Source organism: Pelophylax lessonae, assembly GCF_965119305.1.
Source record: "Pelophylax lessonae genome assembly, chromosome: 3".
NCBI classification, from domain to species: Eukaryota; Metazoa; Chordata; class Amphibia; order Anura; family Ranidae; genus Pelophylax; species Pelophylax lessonae.
Window position 1 is genome coordinate 34,850,071 of NC_138770.1, and position 27,067 is coordinate 34,877,137.

Consider the following 27,067-nt stretch of genomic DNA (forward strand, 5'->3'; position numbering starts at 1 on the left):
CACAGGTGATGGCATAGGCATGGCACAGGTGATGGCATAGGCATGGCACAGGTGATGGCAGAGGTGATTGCACAGGCATGGCACAGGTGATGGCATAGGCATGGCACAGGTGATGGTATAGGCATGGCACATGTGATGGTATAGGCATGGCACAGGTGATGGCATAGGCATGGCACAGGTGATGGCACAGGTGATGGCATAGGTGATGGCATAGGCATGGCACAGGTGATGGCATAGGCATGGCACAGGTGATGGCACAGGTGATGGCATAGGTGATGGCATAGGCATGGCACAGGTGATGGCATAGGCATGGCACAGGTGATGGCACAGGTGATGGCATAGGTGATGGCATAGGCATGGCACAGGTGATGGCACAGGTGATGGCATAGGTGATGGCATAGGCATGGCACAGGTGATGGCACAGGTGATGGCATAGGTGATGACATAGGCATGGCACAGGTGATGGCATAGGCATGGCACAGGTGATGGCACAGGTGATGGCATAGGCATGGCACAGGTGATGGCATAGGCATGGCACAGGTGATGGCATAGGTGATGGCATAGGCATGGCACAGGTGATGGCACAGGCATGGCACAGGTGATGGCACAGGTAATGGCACAGGTGATGGCATAGAGATGGCACAAGTGATGGCATAGGTGATGACATAGGCATGGCACAGGTGGTGGCATAGGCATGGCACAGGTGATTGCACAGGCATGGCACAGGTGATGGCTTAGGCATGGCACAGGTGATGGCACAGGTGATGGCATAGGCATGGCACAGGTGATGGCATAGGCATGGCCCAGTTGATGGCACAGGTGATGGCACAGGTGATGGCATAGGCATGGCACAGGTGATGGCACAGGTGATGGCATAGGTGATGGCATAGGCATGGCACAGGCGATGGCATAGGCATGGCACAGGTGATGGCACAGGTGATGGCATAGGCATGGCACAGGTGATGGCATAGGCATGGCACAGGTGATGGCATAGGTGATGGCATAGGCATGGCACAGGTGATGGCATAGGCATGGCACAGGTGATGGCACAGGTGATTGCATAGAGATGGCACAGGTGATGGCATAGGTGATGGCATAGGCATGGCACAGGTGATGGCATAGGCATGGCACAGGTGATGGCACTGGTGATTGCACAGGCATGGCACAGGTGATGGCATAGGCATGGCACAGGTGATGGCATAGGCATGGCACAGGTGATGGCACAGGTGATGGCATAGGCATGGCACAGGTGATGGCATAGGCATGGCACAGTTGATGGCACAGGTGATGGCACAGGCATGGCACAGGTGATGGCATAGGCATGGCACAGGTGATGACATAGGTGATGGCATAGGCATGGCACAGGTGATGGCATAGGCATGGCACAGGTGATGGCACAGGTGATGGCATAGGCATGGCACAGGTGATGGCATAGGCATGGCACAGGTGATGGCATAGGTGATGGCATAGGCATGGCACAGGTGATGGCATAGGCATGGCACAGGTGAGGGCACAGGTGATGGCATAGGCATGGCACAGGTGATGGCACAGGTGATGGCATAGAGATGGCACAGGTGATGGCATAGGTGATGGCATAGGCATGGCACAGGTGATGGCATAGGCATGGCACAGGTGATGGCACAGGTGATTGCACAGGCATGGCACAGGTGATGGCATAGGCATGGCACAGGTGATGGCATAGGCATGGCACAGGTGATGGCACAGGTGATGGCATAGGCATGGCACAGGTGATGGCACAGGCATGGCACAGGTGATGGCATAGACATGGCACAGGTGATGGCATAGGCATGGCACAGGTGATGGCACAGGTGATGGCATAGAGATGGCACAGGTGATGGCATAGGTGATGGCATAGGCATGGCACAGTTGATGGCATAGGCATGGCACAGGTGATGGCACAGGTGATTGCACAGGCATGGCACAGGTGATGGCATAGGCATGGCACAGGTGATGGCACAGGTGATGGCATAGGCATGGCACAGGTGATGGCACAGATGATGGCATAGAGATGGCACAGGTGATGGCATAGGCATGGCACAGGTGATGGCATAGAGATGGCACAGGTGATGGCATAGGCATGGCACAGGTGATGGCATAGGCATGGCACAGGTGATGGCACAGGTGATGGCATAGGCATGGCACAGTTGATGGCACAGGTGATGGCATAGGCATGGCACAGGTGATGGCATAGGCATGGCACAGGTGATGGCACAGGTGATGGCATAGGCATGGCACAGGTGATGGCACAGGTGATGGCACAGGTGATGGCATAGGCATGGCACAGGTGATGGCATAGGCATGGCACAGGTGATGGCACAGGTGATGGCATAGGCAAGGCACAGGTGATGGCATAGGCATGGCACAGGTGATGGCATAGGTGATGGCATATGAATGGCACAGGTGATGGCATAGGCATGGCACAGGTGATGGCACAGGCATGGCACATGTGATGGCATAGGCATGGCACAGGTGATGGCACAGGTGATGGCATAGGCATGGCACAGGTGATGGCACAGGTGATGGCATAGAGATGGCACAGGTGATGGCACAGGTGATGGCATAGGCATGGCACAGGTGATGGCATAGGCATGGCACAGGTGATGGCACAGGTGATTGCACAGGCATGGCACAGGTGATGGCATAGGCATGGCACAGGTGATGGCATAGACATGGCACAGGTGATGGCATAGGCATGGCACAGGTGATGGCACAGGTGATGGCATAGAGATGGCACAGGTGATGGCATAGGCATGGCACAGGTGATGGCACAGGTGATGGCATAGAGATGGCACAGGTGATGGCATAGAGATGGCACAGGTGATGGCATAGGCATGGCACAGGTGATGGCACAGGTGATGGCATAGAGATGGCACAGGTGATGGCATAGGCATGGCACAGGTGATGGCATAGAGATGGCACAGGTGATGGCATAGGCATGGCACAGGTGATGGCATAGAGATGGCACAGGTGATGGCATAGGCATGGCACAGGTGATGGCATAGGCATGGCACAGGTGATGGCATAGACATGGCACAGGTGATGGCACAGGTGATGGCATAGGCATGGCACAGATGATGGCATAGGGATGGCACAGGTGATGGCATAGGCATGGCACAGGTGATGGCACAGGTGATGGCATAGAGATGGCACAGGTGATGGCATAGGCATGGCACAGGTGATGGCATAGAGATGGCACAGGTGATGGCATAGGCATGGCACAGGTGATGGCATAGAGATGGCACAGGTGATGGCATAGGCATGGCACAGGTGATGGCACAGGTGATGGCATAGGCATGGCACAGGTGATGGCACAGGTGATGGCATAGAGATGGCACAGGTGATGGCACAGGTGATGGCATAGGCATGGCACAGGTGATGGCATAGGCATGGCACAGGTGATGGCACAGGTGATTGCACAGGCATGGCACAGGTGATGGCATAGGCATGGCACAGGTGATGGCATAGACATGGCACAGGTGATGGCATAGGCATGGCACAGGTGATGGCACAGGTGATGGCATAGAGATGGCACAGGTGATGGCATAGGCATGGCACAGGTGATGGCACAGGTGATGGCATAGAGATGGCACAGGTGATGGCATAGAGATGGCACAGGTGATGGCATAGGCATGGCACAGGTGATGGCACAGGTGATGGCATAGAGATGGCACAGGTGATGGCATAGGCATGGCACAGGTGATGGCATAGAGATGGCACAGGTGATGGCATAGGCATGGCACAGGTGATGGCATAGGCATGGCACAGGTGATGGCATAGACATGGCACAGGTGATGGCACAGGTGATGGCATAGGCATGGCACAGATGATGGCATAGGGATGGCACAGGTGATGGCATAGGCATGGCACAGGTGATGGTACAGGCAGAACACAGGTCGGCTTCAATCACTTACCTTCTGACGGCGGCGGGATTCCGGGAACCGAGACGAGCAGCGAGGACGTCCTCCTCTTCAGTCTTCTGTCTTTTCCGGTCCGGGCGGCGGTAAGGAGATCGGGCGGTGACGGTGCGAGACTGACGCACGCACCGGCACCGCCCCCATTGCGAGTCAGCGATGTCCTGGATGATTATTGGTCCAGGCTGGAGACTGGACCAATCACAGCCAGGATATCACGAAGGTGGGGGTGGCGCAGCACTTTTGGCTGCGCCCAGGTTACGCCCCCAGAAGGCAGCAAATCGGCGCCTCTTCTGGGTCGTAACCCCCACCCCCCCTCCATATCCACCAGGCCGAGCGCATAGGCCTGCGAACCCAATTTTTTTTTTTTTTCAAAACTTTATTTTTTTTTGTCATTTTTTTTTTTCAAAACTATTTTTTTTTTGCAATTTTTTTTTTCTATTTTCTATTTTTCTGCTTATACATCTTTCTGATCACCACCATATCAGTACAGTGTCACCAAACCAGTGTTGCTAGACAATATCCCCAATCACTGCCATGCCAGTCATTGTCCCTAAATTCTGCCACCCACTCACAATGTCCCTTATCACAGCTGCACCACTCACAGTGTCTTTGACCAATCCTACGCCACTCGCAGTTGAAGTTTTGAAGGGATGGGAGCGCCACACCAGCTTGCAAAAAACGTTTAAAATATTTTTATTTTGGAATAGCCAACATGTTTCGGAGGCTCAGCAATCCCCCTTCATCAGGGCTAAAAACAGGATGATGCAGACACTTGGATTGGAAAACTTTCCAAGTCCATCCTTTGTGCCAAGGAGCTTATGTGTGTCTTTTTCTACAACCATTCAGTGAAAGAAAGCCAATTGGGAAGCCAGGGGTTGCTCGTAAGAAGGAGTCAGGGAATTTCTGGCCATGCAAATGAAGTTCCTAGGCACACAGATGTGCGGGCCTGTAGGTGCTCATCTTGCTGTGCACAGGTATGCATATTGATGAGATCATCCACCACTGATATTGGTCCTAAGGGGACAACATACAGTAAGTGCAGCAGCTATACCAGTGTAACGCTCCTGCGTTTTACGTATGATGTGGATTTTCAGCTGCAGAAATATTCCACTTCAGTAGTCATGTAGAGAAACGCTGAGACACCATTCCCAACTCTCAATGACTCATCATGTGTGGATGATCTCAATTCAGCAAGTAAATACACACACTCAATAAGATGTTTCCTAGAGTGACTTATGTATATAGTAACACAGTGATGATAGGCTGAAGAGACAGGTTGGGTAGAGATGGTAGATGACAGACACTTGAAAGGAAATGTTCTTGAAAGTAAGATAGTAGCAGATGGGATGCAGATAGGTTTAGCAATCATGTATGGTAGTAGATGACAGAGTAGCAGGTGGACATACAAGAGAGATCAACCCAGTGCAAGAACAGGTGGTAGTAGGCTCAAGAGCTAGCAATCTTAGATAATGCAGATGTAGTAATAGTCCTTAGTATGCAGAGCTAGATAGTGTAAGCTTTAGTATAAAGGTTATAGAGGTTTCCCCTGTGGGGTACTTATCACTAATAGCAATGTAGCAGAGGAGAGGTTCGGCAAGAGCGGATGATCCGGTAGCGGGATACAGGGATCAGCGCAGCGTGGTTCCGACAGCGAGGTATGCTTGCAAGCATGTGAGCTTCAAGACAGGTTAGCATCAAGGCACAAAGCAGTTTGAACGAACACATGTGAGTGAGAGCCGGCGATCTAAATAGCCATCCAGTCCGGCGCTCAGTGATGACAGCATCAGTCTTAAAGGTGTATGCGCACCTTACCAAAAGAGAATGGTGGGGCGCATACACTTATGAAAGAGTAATTAGGGTACCCAAAGGCACCAGAACATTACAACCAGTTAGTTGTGGTCTGATCTCCAGCATTCCATGTGTTCCTGTATCTGCTCTGACGGTACTGACCTTGGCCTGTATTCTGACCATTCTTCTGCCTGCTGTCCATGCCTGATCTGACTGCCTGTTACTGGCCCAGCCCACCTGACCATACATACTGTCCTATCTGCCTGCTCAGCATCTCCAGACCAGCATGCTGCCTACCTGGTCCCAGCTGGTCATCTGGCAGCCAGTACCTGCCACCCTGTTTGGTACCCGCGGAAGTCTTCTGCCAGCCTACCATCTTTCAAGTCCAAGGTCCACTGTTCCTGCTTGAAAGAAGAAAATGGTTACACACCACCACGGAATCCAATGAAGAAAAGGTAGTGAACAAGCACATAGCAGTCGTGTGAAACGCGTCTACTGTCCTACCCTGCTGTACCTTGTACCACTTATGTGAATAAAGAACTTTTCTTCATTGGATTCCGTGGTGGTGTGCGACCATTTTCTTCTTTCATGATTATCCTGGTCGCGAGCCAAGGTTCAGCAGCACCCACCTTGACTAGCCTGAGTCTTCATTGTCCACTGTTACTGCTGCCATCTGCTGTCCGGACGATCGGATCCATTGCTGGTGAAGCACCAGCCACTTAACTGCACAGTATGCTTGACACCCCCATGGGCACTTGTACCTCACCATGTAAAGATGGTAAACAGCACTGACACAGATCAACAATAGGGGGATGTTTAATTGGACTGACACTGACCACTGATGGGGGGATGTTGAATAGGAATGCCAGTGACCACAAATAGTGGCACGTTAAATAGCACTGCAGCTGACCATCGATGGGGGATGTTAAATAGGAGTGTCATTCACTACCAACTGGCATGTTAAATAGCCCTGACAATAATTTTTTTTTTTTTGCCATCTGTGTCCAATTTTGGAGAATTCCCTTCACTTCCTATACCATAGCCAAACAGGAAATGAGAGGAAATCCTTGCAAATTAAGGGAAGCTCTTGGGGACCCCCAGGTCCCCAGAATTAGTGTCCCTATTGAAAGATTGCACTCTAGTTTAAGGATCGCCCTCTAGTTTTGTTTATACTTTAAGGACAGAAGGGTCCATTTCATGCAATAACGTTGCTGATTAGGGATGATCGAACTTTTGAAAAGTTTGGTTCGGCCAGAACACCCAAACTTCCCGAAAGTTCGGGTCCGGATTCCAGAACCGCATTGAAATCAATGGGACCCGAACTTCGGTAATCAAAAAACACAATTTTGAAGCCCTAAAACACAATAAATGCCCCTAAAAAGTGCCTAGGGTTCTGGGTCATGCCCCAGGGACTATTAATCACACAAAAAAAAGTTCTTAAAAATTGTCGTTTTTGATAGAGAGCCAATTATTGAAAAAATTATTGAAAAAAGAAAAAAGAGATTTCTTTGGATTTTGTGTCTGGGGGTCTAAAAAGTGTACCTGTAAGGTTTCAGCTCTGTAGCATGTCCAGAACCAGAAACAAAAATATCATTTTTCTTAGAATTTTTATTAGCGCAGGGATGGGGTTCCGCTCCTGTCACACCTGGGCGTTTTTGTTTCCTGCGTTTATTGGGCATTTTTTGGGCGTCTTTGGAGGCAGGCATGACATCCGAACTTCTGTATAGGGGTATATATACACACACACACACACACATATATATAAATATATATACACATACACACATATAGGTGTAAAAGGAGCGGAACCCTATCCCTGCGCTACTGAAATTATTTGCAGGGATGGTGTTACCCTCATTTCACACCTATATGTGTGTATGTGTATATATATATGTGTGTGTGTGTGTGTGTATATATACCCCTATCCAGAAATTCAGATGTTATGCCTGCCTACAAAGACACCCAAAAAATGCCCAATAAACGCCTGAAACAAAAACGCCCAGGTGTGTTGTTTCAGGCGTTTATTGGGCATTTTTTGGGCATCTTTGGAGGCAGGCATGACATTTGAACTTCTGTATAGGGGTATATATACACACACACACACACATATATATATATATATATATATATATATATACACATACACACATATAGGTGTGAAAGGAGGGTAACACCATCAATGCAAATAATTTCAGTAGCGCAGGGATAGGGTTCCGCACCTTTCACACCTATATGTGTGTATGTGTATATATACATATATGTGTGTGTGTATATATACCCCTACACAGAAGTTCAGATGTCATGCCTGCCTCCAAAGACGTCCACAAAAAAGCCCAATAAACGCCTTAAACAAAAACGCCCAGGTGGGACAGGAGCGGAGCCCCATCCCTGCTCTACTAATAATTCTAAGAAAAATGATCTTTTTCTTATGGTGGTCACCCTGACATGGATGAGTTCTGTCACCCTGGCATAGCAGTCAGAGTCAGTTCACCCTAAACTACACTACGGTCACCCTGACACTTAACACTTTCCCTACAGAAACTATATTATTGAATCTAACTATAGTGGTATATAGTACCCTAACTACACTGCATATCCCTTTCCTCACACTAATAATTGCTAAATGACACTTTTGCAGCAGGAGTAACAGAACTGCTTCCATTCTCTTCCACAGCCCCTGTATTACAGTGCTAGAGATTTGGCGGGGCTATGTTATATACTGGGGGGCGTATTCACTACTGATTGGCCTCTGAACCCCCTAGTCACTCCAATCACATTCCAAGCAGACTCCTGCCCCCTCAATTGGCTTTTACTCACGTTTCTGGTCCAATCACAGGCTCTTAAAGCCCAGTTCCTGTCCCATTGCATTTTGGGCGGTTCTGGTGCCGAATTCCGAACTTTTACCGCAAAAAGTTTGGAATTCGGCCGACTTTCAAACAGTCAATGTTCGGGTCGAACGGGTGGTCGACCCGAACCATTCAATCATCCCTATTGCTGATACTGATTCTATGCATGCTGTTATTATTTGAAGAAAACTGCTCCAATAACAGAATAATTACCGAAGCTGCTGTTACACGTTAGATACTGTTATTTTTCAGTTTATACTGTTGGGTAGAAAAAGGAAGGCACTCTGTGCCCTTAGTTGTAGAAGCAGGTTGCAGTATAAGAGAAGATAGCGATTAAGTGACTGTCCAGTCCAAAAGATGGGGAATATGCTTGCCCAGGATAAGCCCAGGTTTGGCAACCCATCGATCATGATCTACCTGCCGATCACAGACAGGTGATGGGTAGATCATGTTTGCGTCCTTTCCTTGTTGAACCTCGGCCTAAAGTGTTTCTCCTCCACCTGCAGAGCAGTGCAGGGAAGCAATGAGCTCAGGCATGCCTGGACATGATCCTGAGCTTATCCAAGCTCTCCCACCGGGAAGCTGTCAAATCCAACAACCAATCTTAGGCAGTGAAGGCATACCCCATTCTGCAGAGTGTCACTTACATACACACAAGTATGCATAATGCCTCTGCCACCTATGATTTGCTATTGACTTTGACAGCTTTCAGGTGGGATAGCTCCGGTGAATTCGGACTCTTGTCTAAACCCACCTGAGTTCATCGCCTGCATTTAATGTGCTGATCCCCACTGGCTCTCCTATACAGTCCATACAAGATGTTTGGGGGTTGACATTATGTAAGATGGAAGAGAGAGGGTAACCGGCAGCCTGCAAGAACAGGTAGATCTGTCACAGCAGGCTCCATGTGCTGCTCTGCATGAAGAAACTGCATCTTTACCATATTCTACTGCCCCCTGTACTGTGCCCCCCTGACCGCTTATGTAGTTTACATTCCAGACCAACCTGTATCATCTTCTCCTGACCCCCCGTACCATACCCTTTGGGTCCCCCTGTACCATGCCCTTTCTTTTCTCCCATGCACACTTAACCCCCCTGCACCATGTCCTCCCAACCCTTCTTTACTGCACCCTGCTGACGTCCCTGTACTGTGCCTTCTAGACTTCTCTGTAGTGGGCCTTCCTGACCCCCTGTCCTTTGCCCTGCCTCTGTCCTGCAATATTATGCACTCTCCTAATGCAAATACTATACAGCTTTAGCCCTCCTTTGGTGTGTGTGTGTGTGTGTGGGGGTCTGTGAGAAATGGCCTTCCCCGAACAGGATATAGCATTCATTTTGTAGGTAAACAAGAGAACCAGAACCATTAACCAGAGATTAATAATAGTACATACTTCCAATGTACAAACATATATTATCAACAAAGGGCCTGGTATGAGTCCTGGTGGGATTATTCACATAAACCCTGGTATATATAGTTTTTAATAGAGATACCTCCAAATGAATATTGCAGCAAAATCCAGCTGCAGGGACCCTGAGAATGATGCGGCATCTGTCTTTGTGTCAAAAACCTGAAGACAGAATTTGCATGGAGAGATCCTTCAACTGTTGCCCAACCAGGCTTCTCAGCTGTGGTACTGGAACTCAGCGTCAGTCTATCCACTCTGCACTTATTTCCCTCCCTAAAGGTTTCTAATCTGATATGCAATTGGAGCTCTAGCATATGCTGGTTATGAAGCCCTAAACTAAAACTAGCTATAGAATCCCAGACCAGAAGGGACAGGATTAGCTAAAACAACAGGAGATGCAAATAAACTATACTGCATTAGGCTCCATGTACACGGGACGTTGTTAAAAGTCCCTTTGAATGCTGGAATTTTTAGGACGTTTGAAACGTCCGTTCTGTCTCGTTTGTACCTGCATTTAGCGGCGTTTGCGGGCGTTTGCGGGCGTTTGCGTTTAGAACCGTTCCCAGAGGTCAAAAAATTATTCCCCTTTAAAATGGAAAAACGCGAACGCTAAACGCGGGTCATCGCGTTCAGACGCGTTCGGAAGCGTTCGGACGCGTTTGTGCGTTTGAAACGCCGGGAAACACACGTTCGAACGCAAATAATTGCGTTCTAAAAAAAGTCCCTGAACGCAACTGCCTGCAAATGACTGTAAACGACCTGGTGTACATGGACAGATAAGATAAAATGTAGATGGGTTCAGGGGCTTCTGAAAAAAACGCCCAACTGCTCCTAAACGACCATTTCCAGCGTCCCGTGTACATGGAGCCTTAAACAGATTCACCTACCAGTATACTTGAGAGAGACCACTATGAATAAAATAGCACATATCTAGTTATCTGGCACTGTGCATATGAAAAAATAACAAGGACAGAGGATATATGTCATCTGTCATGAGGATTTAGATATACACTGAGAGTGGCTGAGACACTCTCTCTCTCTCTCTCTCTCTCTCTTCATTTCCCTCTTCTGGGGATTCAAAGCCAACAACCCAGGGACAGTAAGTGCACACATAATAAATTTAGAGGCATTTACAAATTCAGACAGTAGAGGGCAGCAGATACCTACAATAGCAATACCAAAAAATAGTTACATTTGACCACCCAATGTAATGGCGCTTTTCCACTGCATGGAACCGTACCGGTTCAGCACGCTTTTGTGCTTTTCCACTGCTGGTACCGCATGGTATAGGGTCGGAACGGTTCGGTACGGTACGGTATAGGTTTGCTTTTCCACTGCATGGAACCGAACGGTACGGTACGGCTCTGAAAAAACAGTACCTACTCGATTGTGGTTCCAACAGGTACCAAACTGGTACCATATCCCACAATCCTTTGCATGCAGTCACTACTAGCCACTAATTGGTCAGAGAATCCCACCCACCCCATTGTTATCCCACCCACTTAACTTTAGTACTACTTTAGTGGAAAAGCAAACCTATACCGTACCGTACCGAACCGTTCCGACACTATACCATGCGGTACCAGCAGTGGAAAAGCAAACCGGCCAAGCAGGGCCAAGTAGAGCCGAGCCGGTACGAGCCGGTACTTGCAGTGGAAAAGTGCCGTTTGCGTACTTAAGAAATCTCCTTTAATGTTGTGAGTGCTGTCTACTGCCCATCTCTTTCCACAACTTCCTGGATTACATTCATGCTTTGCAGATTCTCCTCTACTGTTTACATTCAATGTTTAAGGACTACATATCCCATGCACCTGCAAGTGATGGTTCCTCTACTGATTGTGTTTCCTGAAACTCTTCCTCTCAGTTCCTCTGAAGTTCAGAAGGCAAGTTTTGTGAATTCTGTGACACAGCAGTGCCTTCCCACAAAAGCATAGTAAATACGTGTAACATGATTCAAGAAAGTAATGTGTGAGGATCTTCACAAAGTTTACAATTTTCAAGATCATTCAAACAAGCTGTTTTTGTGCGGTCTGTTCAAAATGTCTGGAGCCACAACTGAGGCCCGCTATTATTTTTAACCACTTGCCGACTGCCTAACGTAGATCTACGTCGGCAGTCAGCCCCTCACAGGCAAATCGACGTAGGTCTACGTCGCTAGCCTGTGAGGGTCTAGGGAGCGAGCGCGCGCCCCCGCTCCCGCGCAGTCACGCACCCCCCCGCGTGTGTGACCGGCGGACCCGATGTCCGCCGGTCACTCTGCGATCGGCGGGGGAGAGGGAGAAAGTCAGGCGGCTTGTGTAAACAAGCTGCCTGTCATTCTCCCCGGTGTATGAAGGATGATCATACGGTTCTACTATGTAGAACCGTTGATCACTCTTCATACATCTGAAGCCACAGCCAATCACAGTAGAAAGCACGCCCCTAGGGACACACACAGCCCCTCCCTCTCAAATAAAGTTAACCCCTTCACTACCAGTGTATTTTTACAGTAACAGTGCATATATATAGCACTGATTACTGTAGAAATGTCACTGGTAACCCCAAAAGTGTCAAAAATGTCAGTCAAGGGTCCGATCTGTCCGCCGCAATGTCGCAGTACCGCAAAAAAAAATCGCAGATCGCCGCCATTACGCGTTAAAAAAAACAACAAAAATGACAAAAATCTTTCCCTTTGTTAGTAAACGCGATAACTTTTGCGCAAACCAATCAAAATACGCTTTTTGCGATTTTTTTTTACCAAACATATGTAGCATAAAACAAATTGGCCAAAAATGTTAAAAAAATTTGATTTTTACATTTTTTTGGGGGGGAATTTCATATAAAAAAATGTGAAAAACATTGTTATTTCTGCAAAATTTACGCTCTTTTTTTGTTTATAGCGCAAAAAGTAAAAAGCGCACAGGTGATCAAATACCACCAAAAGAAAGCTCTGTTTTTGGGAAAAAAAGGACGTAAATTTCGTTTGGGTACGGCGTCGCACGACCGCGCAATTGTCTGTTAAAGTCACGCAGTGCCGAATCGCAAAATACCCCCTGGTCGTTTAGCAGCCAAATCCTCCGGGGCTTAAGTGGTTAATAATTCAATAACGTAGAAATTAAAAATCATGTTTTTATTTTATAATTGCGTTTGAACATGAGTAGGTATTTAGACTGAGCATAACTTTTCCAAATTCACCTATATTAAAAAAAAATCATCCCTTCAATTACATGTAAATTTAAAGAACCAGGTAAAGGCACATGAAAGGCTGCAGATTTAGGCTCCATGTACACGGGACGCTGGAAATGGCCGTTTAGGAGCAGTTGGGCGTTTTTTTCAGAAGCCCCTGAACCCATCTACATTTTATCTTATCTGTCCATGTACACCAGGTCGTTTACAGTCATTTGCAGGCAGTTGCGTTCAGGGACTGTTTTTAGAACGCAATTATTTGCGTTCGAACGTGTGTTTCCCGGCGTTTCAAACGCACAAACGCGTCCGAACGCGTCTAAACGCGTCCGAACGCGTCTGAACGCGATGACCCGCGTTTAGCGTTCGCGTTTTTCCATTTTAAAGGGGAATAATTTTTTTGACCTCTAGGAACGCTTCTAAACGCAAACGCCCGCAAACGCTGCTAAACGCCCGCTAAACGCGGGTACAAACGCGACTGAACGGACGTTTCAAACGTCCTAAAAATTCCAGCATTCAAAGGGACTTTTAACAACGTCCCGTGTACATGGAGCCTAACTTGTAAAGGGCAAATACACTATGTACAGCAAACTAAGAAACAGTTTGCAAATTTTAAATAAAGGTTACTTTGCATAGTAGTTATTAGCTTACATACGAAATTGACATTTTTTGAAGACAGTGTCTTAGGCCCGGTTTCCACTAGAGCGACTTGACACACGTCAAGTCGCACAGCAAGTCAAAACCCATTGTTTTCAATGGGGTCCGTTTCCACTGCCGCGGCTTCAGTTGCCGCGACTTCAAAAGTAAATCGACTACTACATTTGAGCGCGACTTCCCTCTATATATAAGGGACAAGTCTCACTGAAGCCGCAGTTTACTTTCGCTACGAAGTCGTGCTAGAAGTAGCACGACTTCGTAGCCGCACTAGTGGAAACCGAGCCTTACCTGTATCCTTGATTCCAGGTGTTTTTGTAGCAAAAAGCACAATAAGGACTATTGCTATTATTGTAACCAAAATAAACAGAACAATTAGGCTCCGTTCACTTGTAGGCATTGGCGTTTTTCAGGCGTTTGTTTATCGTTTTTCAGGCGTTTTACAGGCGTTTTTATAGGCGTTTTTGCAAGCGTTTGCAAGCGTTTTTTTGGGCGTTTTTAACAGGTGTTTTTGGTAACCAATGGAAAAGCAGAGTGTTTTTTTTACAACATTTGCAAAGGAACCTCCCAGGGACCTCCTCCTCTGCATTGGACCTCCCAGGGACCTCCTCCTCTGCATTGGACCTCCCAGGGACCTCCTCCTCTGCATTGGACCTCCCAGGGACCTCCTCTTCTGCATTGGACCTTCCAGGGACCTCCTCTTCTGCATGATGTTTTTTTTTTTATGGTTCTGGACATGCTACAGAGCTGAAACTTCACAGGTACACTTTTTAGACCCCCCAGACACTAAAATTAAAACTAAATCCAAAGAAATCTTTTTTTTTTTATTTTTTTATTTTTTTCAATAATTGGCTCTCTATCAAAAACGACAATTTTTAAGAACTTTTTTTTGCCTGATTCATAGTCCCTGGGGCATGATCCAGAACCCTAGGCACTTTTTAGGGGCATTTATTGGGTTTTAGGGCTTCAAAATGGTGTTTTTTGATTCCATGTATATATCTACATTACGGTCACCTTGGCATAGCAGAGTCAATTTACCCTAAACTACATTACGGTCACCTTGGCATGGAAGAGTTTGGTCACCCTGGCATAGTAGAGTCAGTTCACCTAAACTTTGTTACGGTCACCTTGGCATGGAAGAGTTTGGTCAGCCTGGCATAGCAGAGTCAGTTCACCTAAACTTCGTTACGGTCACCTTGGCATGGAAGAGTTTGGTCACCCTGGCATAGCAGAGTCAGTTCACCTAAACTTCGTTACGGTCACCTTGGCATGGAAGAGTTTGGTCACCCTGGCATAGCAGAGTCAGTTCGCCTAAACTTCGTTACGGTCACCTTGGCATGGAAGAGTTTGGTCAGCCTGGCATAGTAGAGTCAGTTCACCTAAACTTCATTACGGTCACCTTGGCATGGAAGAGTTTGGTCACCCTGGCATAGTAGAGTCAGTTCACCTAAACTTCGTTACGGTCACCTTGGCATGGAAGAGTTTGGTCAGCCTGGCATAGCAGAGTCAGTTCGCCTAAACTTCGTTACTGTCACCTTGGCATGGAAGAGTTTGGTCAGCCTGGCATAGCAGAGTCAGTTCACCTAAACTTCGTTACGGTCACCTTGGCATGGAAGAGTTTGGTCACCCTGGCATAGTAGAGTCAGTTCGCCTAAACTTCGTCACGGTCACCTTGGCATGGAAGAGTTTGGTCAGCCTGGCATAGCAGAGTCAGTTCGCCTAAACTTCGTCACGGTCACCTTGGCATGGAAGAGTTTGGTCAGCCTGGCATAGCAGAGTCAGTTCACCTAAACTTCGTTACGGTCACCTTGGCATGGAAGAGTTTTGTCAGCCTGGCATAGCAGAGTCAGTTCACCTAAACTTCGTTACGGTCACCTTGGCATGGAAGAGTTTGGTCAGCCTGGCATAGCAGAGTCAGTTCACCTAAACTTTGTTACGGTCACCTTGGCATGGAAGAGTTTGGTCAGCCTGGCATAGCAGAGTCAGTTCACCTAAACTTCGTTACGGTCACCTTGGCATGGAAGAGTTTGGTCAGCCTGGCATAGCAGAGTCAGTTCACCTAAACTACATTACGGTCACCCTGGTATGGCAGCAGGCTACGGTCACCTTGGTATGGCAGGGTCTGGTCACCTAAACTGCCTAACTGCTGTTCTCCATGTTTCAGGAAAATGTGCTCACAGCAGAGGCATGCCAAGGGGGTGGAGACCTGGGTGGATAGCTGGGTGGAGAGCTGGGTGGAGAGTTGTGCTGTTTGAGCTGATCAGGAGCAACTAAACGCTTGTAAAACGCCTGTGAAACGCCAAATATCACTTTACATTGAGGTCTATGGGACAAAACGCCTGTGATCTGCCCAAAAAGAAGCTCAAGTACTTTTTTGAGCGTTGGGCGTTTTCATTAGGGCGTCAAAGCGCTCAGATGTGAACAGGGGTCATTGCAATGAATGGGATTTGTCTTGTTGGGCGTTTTGAGAGCTGATCAGTGAGCAGAAAAACGCTCCAAAAACGCCCAAAAACGCCTACATGTGAACGGAGCCTTAGGGATATTTCCAGAGAACTAAATTTTCGTTTCTTCCCCATCTGAAACAATAAAAAAGGTGTAAAGGATTCAGTTCTTTTTTCAATCTCATAGATGGAATAGTTGTTTGCAAAGTTGTATTAGCCATTATACCGGTTAATATATTACACATTTAACACATATCTGGATAATTAATGAGTAATTGAAGGGTAGTGGTCTGTATCTTCATTCCAATGTACAATCATGGTAATCCTCTATAGTCTCTTAAAACACTTTTTTTGTAGTAGGAGATACCAGTGGTATTAAACATAAGATTTATGTAAATTAACAAAGAAAATACGCATGCTTAAGGTTGTATTTTTTTAACTTTACTGTTAGCAATAACAATAAAAACCATTAATATAGTTTACTTTACTTCTTCTATAGTTTACTTTACTTCTTCTACTCCTACAACTATTACTAACAATAATTTAACAACAATAAATATACCGGTAGTTATATGGGGGGTTGCTGGTGCCTCAAACCAGAGGGGATGGGACTTTGTGGGCAAGTGGATGGTTATGTACAACCAAAGAATCGGATGTGGTATAAATAAATAAAAAATAATTTATTACAGAAAAAAAGGATTGCATGTATTGTAACAAGTATTTCAGTGAACAATGTGCTTGGGGAAAGAAACCCAAGTGTGAGGAAGGTAAGAGTGATTCAAGAGAATCAGTGACAGTGGTGCATCTGGTGACATTTTACAAGGATTTTTTGCTGTTTTTTGTAAGATTCTGGTACCTCCGGTACCCTTAATCACCACTTTCTCTGTAATGCGTCCCACCTTTCTCTTCAGGTGGTACGCATATACCTTTAAGAACGATGATGTCACTGCTGAGCGCCGCAGAGCGGCTATTTCAACTGCCGGCGTTCTCACTCACATTGTTCGTTCAACCTGCCTTGTTATCCACATGCTTTCAAGCCTGTCTCTCGATCGGAACCTCCAGCTATTCCCTTTACCTGGAGCAGACCGGAACCTCGCTACTGATCCCTGTATCTCGCTACCGGATCATTCCTTATCTACTGGACCTCTCTAAACTACTAACATTACAAGTGATAAGTACCCCGCAGGGGAACCCTCCATAACCTTATTGCACTATCTACCTATGCACATTAAGGACTGTTACTACCTATCCATACTATCCTATCATCTGCACTGTTACATAGATTGCTAGCTCTTGAGCCTACTACCATCTATCATCTGCACTGCTGCATAGATTGCTAGCTCTCCTGTCTACTACTATCTATCCTTGCACTGGGTTAGTCTATCCTGTATTTGTCATCTGCTGTCCTCACCACCTGTTAGCATACTCGATACTAACCTATCTGCATTCCTAAATACCATCTTGAACTCTCCTATACAAACCTATCAAGTGATTACCATCCTTGTCACTGTTCACACCTGTCCCTTCAGCACATCACCTTCATACTATCATATACATCCTATCACTCCAGGAACATCTCATTGAGTGTGTATATATCTGTATGTTGAAGCTGACAGGCCCACGGTGATGAGTCCTGGAGAGTTGGATCTGGTATTCAACACATCTCTACATGACTACTGAGTGGAGATTTTGCAGCTGCAAATCCAGCCTATACTAAAAACGCAGGAGCGTTACATTTTTCCAGTAGATGTTTAAATGGAAAATATTCCCAGAAAAATCCCAAATTGTTGACGCGTTTCGGCTCTATCACGGGCCTTTATCAAAGCGTTCAGTCACTCAGTCAGTAAATCTATAAGAGTAATATACAGGATTATTGAAATCCTCTGAATGTATCATATAACATCATTTATATTTCAGAGAAGCTTAAAAGGGTACATACACGGTTATAGCCACTATTTCTGCGCAGAGCTCCCACAACCGTTCACAATCACAGCGGGAATCGTGTACTGCGTATAGCCTAGGGGGGTATTCACAAGAAGAGTATTATTTGTGGTGAGGGTTAATACTGTCAAAGTGTTCCATGAAGGCAGTAACTTCACTTACAGTTGGATAAGCTGCTGGGGTTGGGTTTCCTCCGCAGTTCTGGGAAAGGGGGGGGTGTGTGTTTTTTCCTTTTCCCTCTCTTTTCAGCCAGGTTCTTGGTCTAAAGTATGATGATAATCCATTTTACACATAATGTACCATGGTGGCTTTCTATCATTATTTTGACTATGGTGCCAGGTGATCCCAAATGTGTGTTTCAGCTTTAAATTTTGACATAGTGCTTGTACAGTAAAAAAATGCAGTGACTATGGTGCCCAAGAAGTTTATTTAGGGTTAATGGACCGGTGCTCCATTGGAACTTACGTTTTTTGGTAGCAGGATGGTTCCTTGGCTGGCGCAGGTTCGGTCTGTCCTCTCCTCTCTGCCTTTTCCCCAAGCACATTGTTCACTGAAATACTTGTTACAATACATGCAATCCTTTTTTTCTGTAATAAATTATTTTTTATTTAATTTATACCACATCCGATTCTTTGGTTGTACATAACCATCCACTTGCCCACAAAGTCCCATCCCCTCTGGTTTGAGGCACCAGGAACCCCCCATATATTTACATAAGGGACGGCGGCAAAACCTACTCATATATATGTGTACAAAAGAAACCCCCCCCCCCCCCTGCAATATACCGGTAGTTACAATTGAAATACAATATTTAAATTTCCAAGAATACCCTCCTAAATACCTACCACCTATTTATTTATTTGCAATCCACATACGATTAAGTGAGTAGTGGATTGCATAGACACAGCCAATGCATTTGACTGAGTGAAGCAAAACATCCTCTGGTAGATCTGGAAAGGTTTAGGTTAGCCCTAAATTTTCTAAATGGCTCTGAATCGTATATTTTAGACAGGTGGCTCGCATTAGTTTCTTGTACAAAAGTTTTTATTTTGAAAAGAGGCATTAACATACATCAAATACACAATACATGTGTACAATTAGATAAGAAAAAACTGGAACGCAGAGAAATAGATATTGGCAGAACACGTTACAGACATAGTACGTGCGCCAACCGGGAAACAACACGGACCAAATAATGAACATCAACAAGCAGAAGAGCACAGGAGGGGACCTAAAGTCCCTTATTATGTCACAATGTAGGAAGGTCATCAACAGGAAAAGGTTCATTACGTTCCAATGAGCAAACAAAGGCTGGACCAGAGAGTACCAAGCCGGGAAGGGAAACATCAGTACGAGACAAAGACAAGAAAGAAAGGAAGAGTGAGAAAGTAGGACAAACAAAAAGACAGACGACAATAGAGAAAGGCTAAAGAAAGGGTGGGGAAGAGGAAGGGGGAGAGGAAAGGGGGGGGGGGGGAACAGGTCCTGCGGGGTGTGCGCCCAGGAGGCATTTAAAGAGAGAGAAGGGTAGTCTGGAATCTAGAAGGGGCAACGGTAGAGATCCAGGGGTCCCACACCTTAAGAAACTTAGCGTGAGAATCAGAAACTATCGCAGTCAACTTTTCATTAACGAGAATATCATTCATACGGTTTTTGGCCGCCTCAAAACTAAGCAACGGGGTCTTCCAGGCTCGCATTAGTTTCAACAGATAGACATTAGACCCTTTTTTTTTTTTTCATCTAGACGTACTCGCCAGAACTTTAAACTTAGTTCCCTGCTGTTTGCCCTGGAAGTTAAACCATAGGTCACTAATCTGCATAATCTTTCTGATATACAAGACCTGACTTGGGGGGGGGGGGGGGGGGGGCACAATTTGCACCTATGCCAGATCAGATCAGTGCTCCTTTATACCCTTGGAACTGCCTAAATGTTATCACTTGATTGATTATCCAGATTTGTAATGAGTCAATTTATTTCACAAATTTTACCATTTGATCTTGCTCAGACTTACTCAAGAGCAGGCCCACTCACCACTGTTTTAAAATAATATCAATAATTACTTGGGGATAATAATTTTAAAGGACGTAACAGACTACCTACCCCTTAATATTCATCAAATCTAAAATACAAGTGTGGTGGAAACTACCCCTGGGTCAAGCAAATCTAAAAAAAAAATGATTTTCCTGCCTAAAATGTTCTTACATCCTTTGACACTCACCGTTATACATGTCCCTTAAATACTTTAATCAGGGGCGTAACTACAGGGGTTGCAGGGGTTGCAGTTGCAACCGGGCCCCATGCTCCAGGGGGCCTGTTTGGCTCCCCTATACACCTGGATAGGAGGGGCGGCAGGGACAGCATGTAGAGAAATTACTGTCCTCCTTTTTCTTCCTGTAGCTACAGGAGGAAAATGGAGAAGATTGGTTCCTCTGTATGCTGCCCCTGCCATTCCTCCTATCCAGTTCACTTGTGTTTTGCTGTCTCTGGGCCCCTGTGTGCTCCCTTGGTCCCCCCCCCACTGTGCTCCCTTCCTTCCCCTGCCCCGCAACGAGATTAAAGGGCCCCAGGATCAGTGGGAAGAGTCCCAGACTTGAAGGGAAGAGCCCTGGCCAGGGGTCTGAGTGGGCCCTGCATGGTTTCTTGCACCGGGGCCCTGAAGGTTCTAGTTACGCCTCTGTAGCACCCTCCTAGGTAGGTGCTAGTGAGAGAGTATAGTTTTGACTCTGTCTGCCTATCAGACGAGCAGCAGGAAAACCTATATTGCTTTCTGCCTACCAGAGAGCAGGATCTGTGAGTTAGGCCTGCTCATTGTGCTCAGTGTGTGATTCATTGGGTCTAGATAGTGTTTCACACTGGTCCAATGTTGGACAGTGGGAGGAAACCTGACCAATTAGACTGGCTGTCTTGGTGCATTATGGGATACTGTATAAAAGCCAGGAGCACATGTGCTGCTGGGTATTTGGCTGGTGAGCAGAGTCCCAGAGGAAGGGTGGTGGCTGCCTCCTCCTCTGTAGCAGTGGCACGTGGTTACAGGCATTTGGCCTGGGGACCAGAGGAAAGGAACTGAACCCAGAGGTCCAGGAGAACTGACTGGAGGGGTAGAGAAACTGGAGACCCTCGAAAAACAGTATTGTGAGTACAGGGGATCGTATCTAGGGGCCTGATCTGAGGGGGGGCCACCCTGGTGTAGGATAGTAAGAGGACGGGGGTCAGTCTGTGGGGTAAAAGGGGATACTAGGCAGGTATCCTAAAGATAATCTACCCAACTAAGTCGTCTATACAGAGACCTACCCTAAATTCATCTAGTGGCAAGGTGAATCTGCAGCCGGGCTGCATCTTAAGACAGGAGTCCTCATCCATTAAGAATAGTTTATTCTGGAGTATCCCACTATTCCCTTCTCCCATCCCTATTTAAAATAAAACACCAAAAACAACTACATACCCCTGGACTGATCATTGACTCATTCAAGAAGTAAAGTGTTAATCTGCGAATGCCATTGTTGCTAACGGTAACCCAGGGGGACCCGAGAGTGTGTCATCCAGAAGTTCTCAAGGGGGCACTGCTACATTTGGGGGCATTGTCCGGGATTCGCCTCTGGGTTACTGCAATGGTTGCTAGCAGCAACAGCCGGAAAATTGTGCTAACTAACGAAATGTTTCCTCAAGAAATGTACTGGAGTGTCAGCGAAGAAAGTAATGTCTGCTCTACAGGGACTAGGGAGAGTGGGATGATAAGTCAAGTTTGCAATGATGGTGGCCAATGGCAACGGATGGACTTTGTCCAAGAAACAGCATGCCTTTACAAGTAAAATGCAAGAGAGTTGATGAAGAGGAGATGCACTGTATGGTACAAAAGGACTGAGTCTGCTTTACAGTAATCGGTGCAAGTATGGATGAAGAGAGTAGTGACCCGGGACATAGGGATCGGTGTGTCGGGGGTCATGTCTGTGCATGTACTGTGAAGAAAAGTGTTGATTGTGTAATTCATGACAGGACAATTTTCCTAAACAGTATGGGAAGTCATGTCTGTACATATGCTGTGGAAAAAAGTGTTGACCGTGCAATTCATGACAGCAGGACAATTTTCCTAAACAGTGTGGGAGGTCAGTTGGCTTGGCAAGATAGAAGTGCAACTGAGGCCCAAATATGGGTAGAGATGGTGGATGTGTGCAGATTGAGGAGCACAGTCTGCCAGGCAGTGACCTTCATGCTGGATGCGCAGAGTTGAAGCAGCAGTGAAGAGGTTACTGCACTGCGCGGGAAAGCTCGCTAAAGAGTTCTGCCTAACAGGAGGAGCCTCCGCCAGAGAGTCAGCTAGTCTTGAATTGTGGGCGGAGTTGGCTCCCACAGACTGCCAATCAGAACAGAGGAAGAGAGCTAAGACATCACTTCCGCCTTCGGGTGTAGCTAAGGAGCAGACACGTGTGTGCAGGGCTGCCGCTAGAAATCCTGGGGCCCCATACAGCCTACCTGACAGGGCCCCCCCCCCTCCACCGAAAATATCAAAATGATATTATCACCCCCTCCCCTAATCTCTCTTCCTAGCAGAAATCCCTCCCAATCACCCCTCACAGCGCAACCCCCCAAATCCCTCCACAAATTCACAACCCCATCCCTGTACAGAGTGCAGGGGTCAGGAATACGTTCAGGAGAATGCTAGATACAGAATGCAGGGTTCTGGAGTGCATTATGCACAGGGTTCAGGAGAGTGCTAGATAGGGAGTAGTGCCTTACTAAGCTGACCAAGATTTCCCATATATGCAAATGTTAGACAGGGAGCAGTGCCATACCAAGTTGACCAAGATTCTCCATTGAGGCCAATGTTAAAAATTGGGAGTAGTGTATACCAAGGTGACCAAGATTTTCCATTGAGGACAATGTTAAAAATCGGGAGTAGTGCTATACCAAGGTGACCAAGATTCTCCATTGAGGCCAATGTTAAAAATCGGGAGTAGTGCCATACCAAGCTGTCCATAGTAGCGAATGTACGTAAATGCCTCTGTATTGCACCTCTTCCTAGCTGCTACAACCTCTGCAACACACACACCCCTCCTCTGCCTTTATCTCCCCCAAAGGTCCCCCATCTTCCACATGATTACCTTTCTAAAATACCTTTCTGTTGCTGGCTGCCATATCTTCCTTCTCCTTCTTCCCTATGCATGTGTTGCTTGACACAGGGGGCGGGTCTGAGTAGCAGTCCCGCCCATTACCGACATCACAGCATGAATTTGACAGGTGCAGTCTCTCATTTTGGCTGCATAGTGCACACCCAGCTGGTTTGTTAGCCAATCCCTGGCTGCTCTAAATGTTCCCACTGCTGCAGGTCCTTCTGAGCTAGAAGGTAACATTTATCCCCAGAATTATGCCGGACAAAACCTCTGTACAGCAGGACAGTCCTGCCCAGGTTGGGAGGTATGCTGTCATCCTACCGATCTTCCTGCTGTCCGGGCCCCCCTATGTGTGGGGGCCCCATACATGAGTACTGGCTGTACCCCCCTGATGGCGGCCCTGCGTGTGTGGAGGAGCAAGATGGATGCCAGATGCCGGAGTGAGCCAGAGCGCAGGGGGTATCCTACGTGTTAACGGAGTACCTGAGGAGTTGGAAGAATCACCAGAGTAGGTCCTGTGGGACCCTGGAGTGTGGTTGGTGCCCAAGGGAGGACTGGTGCTGTGCAGCGGAAAGGACAAGGAGCATCTCAGGCTGTTATGTAGCTGATGCTTGAATGTGTCTATGGGGCTGCAGGCTTGGAGTCTGTGCAGACACTGGGGTGATTTGCTTGTGCAGGCGGTGCAGAGTGAATGTCAGCCCAGAAAGCTGTGTGTGAGCTGGGAGACAGGATTCACTCAGAAGTTGCTGGTGTCCATGAGGATCCCTGTAGGCAGAGAAAGGGGAGTGCTGCGAGCGCTGCTAGAGCCGAGGTAAGTAGTGCAGACTTACACTGCAATATGTCAGACCAGGGAAACTTACACCTCGGGGGTGAAGTGCACCCAGGTGATTCAGGCCGAGTCGCAGCCAGGAAGAGGCCCAGCTACACCTGCACAGGCAGAAATAACTTCTATAAAGGCAGAGGGGAATCAATGGGCTCACAGGAAGAGGGCCTCCAGTGTGACAAGTGAAGGGGAGGCCGGAGCCATTGATACGGGGTCTCCCAGCTTTCAGCATCAGTTTGGATCCTTGTAGGAAGGGATAGATGTCTGGAAGTATGAAGAAGAGAAAGAGTGGGACTGGGGAGCAGATGAAAGGAGCAGCTCTTCGAGTGCCAGTTTGCCTGATGAGGAGACAAGGGATTTGGTGGTACGCATGCAGTGTGCCATGAATTTGGGGTTCTGTATAGTCTATGCTATGAGGGCCCCAGATTTGTCCCCACCTCGTACCTACACCCGGGCTCGGGTTCAAAATGAGGCCTATGCTAAGCTCATCAGGAGACAAGAGACCCTGTATTCCCCACCTGGGAGAGGAAACAGACAAACCCTCCCCAGGTTTTCAGGATGCCAGCGTCTAATTCAGAGGAAGGTTGCCCTGGAGTATGGGTACGATTACCCCTACGCTCCCCGGGAGATTATGTTGGAGATAGAGGCCAGAAGAGGAGAGTGGTGCAGTGATGTGATTTGGGAGTTCCTCTACATTTCCAAGTCATACCGGAACAAAGAAAGGCCTGAACTATGGGGCACCTTCTGCTCTGTGAAGACCAAATGAAACCTAGGGCGGTTTGGTCTGTCTGTGTTCAAGACCCCGAGGGGAAGTCCATTTGGATCCCTCATCCTAAACATTACTGCTAAGGATGTAGGATCCCACCCCAGCAAAGTTACAGTTGTAAGGCTGGCTAGCCTGAGTCGTTCTATATGTATAGAGTTTAAGTTGTTCTTGCTAGGGCCAGAGCCCTATTCCCAAATACCCCTTTCCCTTCTATCCTTGCAAAAGGGATTGGGAAATCAGCAGAACTGCTACCACTGAGCAGTACCATCAAAGAGGGCCGGCCCTCTAACACACAACAGACTTTCTGTTCAAAAGGACCTAAGTAGTACCTTAACCACTTGCCGACTGCCTAACGCCGATCTACGTCGGCAGTCAGCCCCTCACAGGCAAAGTGACGTAGGGCTACGTCACTAGCTTGTGAGGGTCTAGGGAGCGAGCGCGCGCCCCCGGAGGCGCGCTCCCGCGTGGTCACGGACCCCCCCGCGCGTGTGACCGGCGGACCCGATGTCCGCCGGTCACTCTGCGATCGGCAGGGGAGAGGGAGAAAGTCAGGCGGCTTGTGTAAACAAGCTGCCTGTCATTCTCCCCTGTGTATGAAGGATGATCATACGGTTCTACTATGTAGAACCGTTGATCACTCTTCATACATCTGAAGCCACAGCCAATCACAGTAGAAAGCACGCCCCTAGGGACACACATAGCCCCTCCCTTTCAAAAAAAGTTAACCCCTTCACTGCCAGTGTATTTTTACAGTAACAGTGCATATGTATAGCACTGATTACTGTAGAAATGTCACTGGTAACCCCAAAAGTGTCAAAAATGTCAGTCAAGGGTCCGATCTGTCCGCCGCAATGTCGCAGTACCGCAAAAAAAAACGCAGATCGCCGCCATTACGCGTTAAAAAAAAAAACAACAAAAATGCCAAAAATCTTTCCCTTTGTTAGTAAACGCGATAACTTTTGCGCAAACCAATCAAAATACTCTTTTTGCGATTTTTTTTACCAAACATAGGTAGCAAAAACAAATTGGCCGAAAATGTTAAAAAATTTTGATTTTTACATTTTTTTGGGGGGGGAATTTCATATAAAAAAATGTGAAAAATATTACTATTTTTGCAAAATTTACGCTCTTTTTTTGTTTATAGCGCGTGATCAAAAAATCGCACAGGTGATCAAATACCACCAAAAGAAAGCTCTGTTTGTGGGAAAAAAAGGACGCCAAATTCGTTTAGATACAGCGTCGCACGACCGCGCAATTGTCCGTTAAAGTCACGCAGTGCCGAATCGCAAAATACCCCCTGGTCAGGAAGGGGGTAAAATCTTCCGGGGCTTAAGTGGTTAATGTCATGCTTCAGTCACTATCAGAAGTTAGTTTCAGCACATGCTCTATCAAGATCCTTTGGGCCATTATCACTTAATGGAACAAGTTAATGGACACTTTGCAAAGAGACTTGGAAAAGGGAAGGAGTACAGAAGAAGAGGATAATTTCACAAAGATACTTTGCTCAAAGGACACTTTGCGAAGATCCTGTTGGGCCGGTTGGAGAAACTTTGTGCAAGTTGCTACCTCAGGAGAGTGGGTAGTGGCTTAGTGGCTCTTCAGAAAGGGGGAATGCCAGAGTGAGGGGCCCCTTGAAGAGAATCATGACATTCACAATTTTGACAAGTTTGCTCAGACTCCAGCAAAACAGCTTGTCACAGAGAAAAGACATGTTGCCTCTGTGTTACAGGAGGAAAGAATACTGTGAACACCAGTCGTGTAGACTCCACATGTCTTGGTTCTGAGCTTGTGAGTCTGACTGTGATGGGAGGAGCATCAGTGCCCTAGTGCTGAGAAGGGACTGTGCCTATCATCTAGTCACTAATGGCGCTTTTCCACTGCATGGAACCGTACCGGTTCGGCACGCTTTTGTGCTTTTCCACTGCTGGTACCGCATGGTATAGGGTCGGAAAGGTTCGGTACGGTATAGGTTTGCTTTTCCACTGCATGGAACCGAACGGTACGGTACGGCTCTGAAAAAACAGTACCCAGGGGCGTAACTACAGGGGTTGCAGGGGTTGCGATTGCTACCGGGCCCCATGCTCCAGGGGGCCCAGTAGCAAACCAGTGGGTGAACTTCCAGGATTGCAAAAGTCACACTTGCGACCGGGCCCTGGCATTGCACCACTGTGGGGAGGCCCAAAGATTGCAGGAAGG

At 47.2% G+C, this 27,067-nt stretch overlaps 1 protein-coding gene across 1 annotated transcript in view; it reads right to left on the minus strand.

Annotated features, from left to right (window-relative positions):
• Positions 1-14,191, minus strand: part of LOC309550280 (maltase-glucoamylase-like) — a gene marked incomplete at its 5' end in the record, with an annotated part of 526,737 nt that extends 512,546 nt beyond the window's left edge. The window contains one exon of the mRNA XM_082250685.1: positions 14,083-14,191. Within this exon, the coding sequence (XP_082106811.1) occupies positions 14,083-14,191 (109 nt within the window). The remainder of the gene's footprint in view (positions 1-14,082) is intronic.
• Between the last annotated feature and the right edge of the window lie 12,876 nt (positions 14,192-27,067).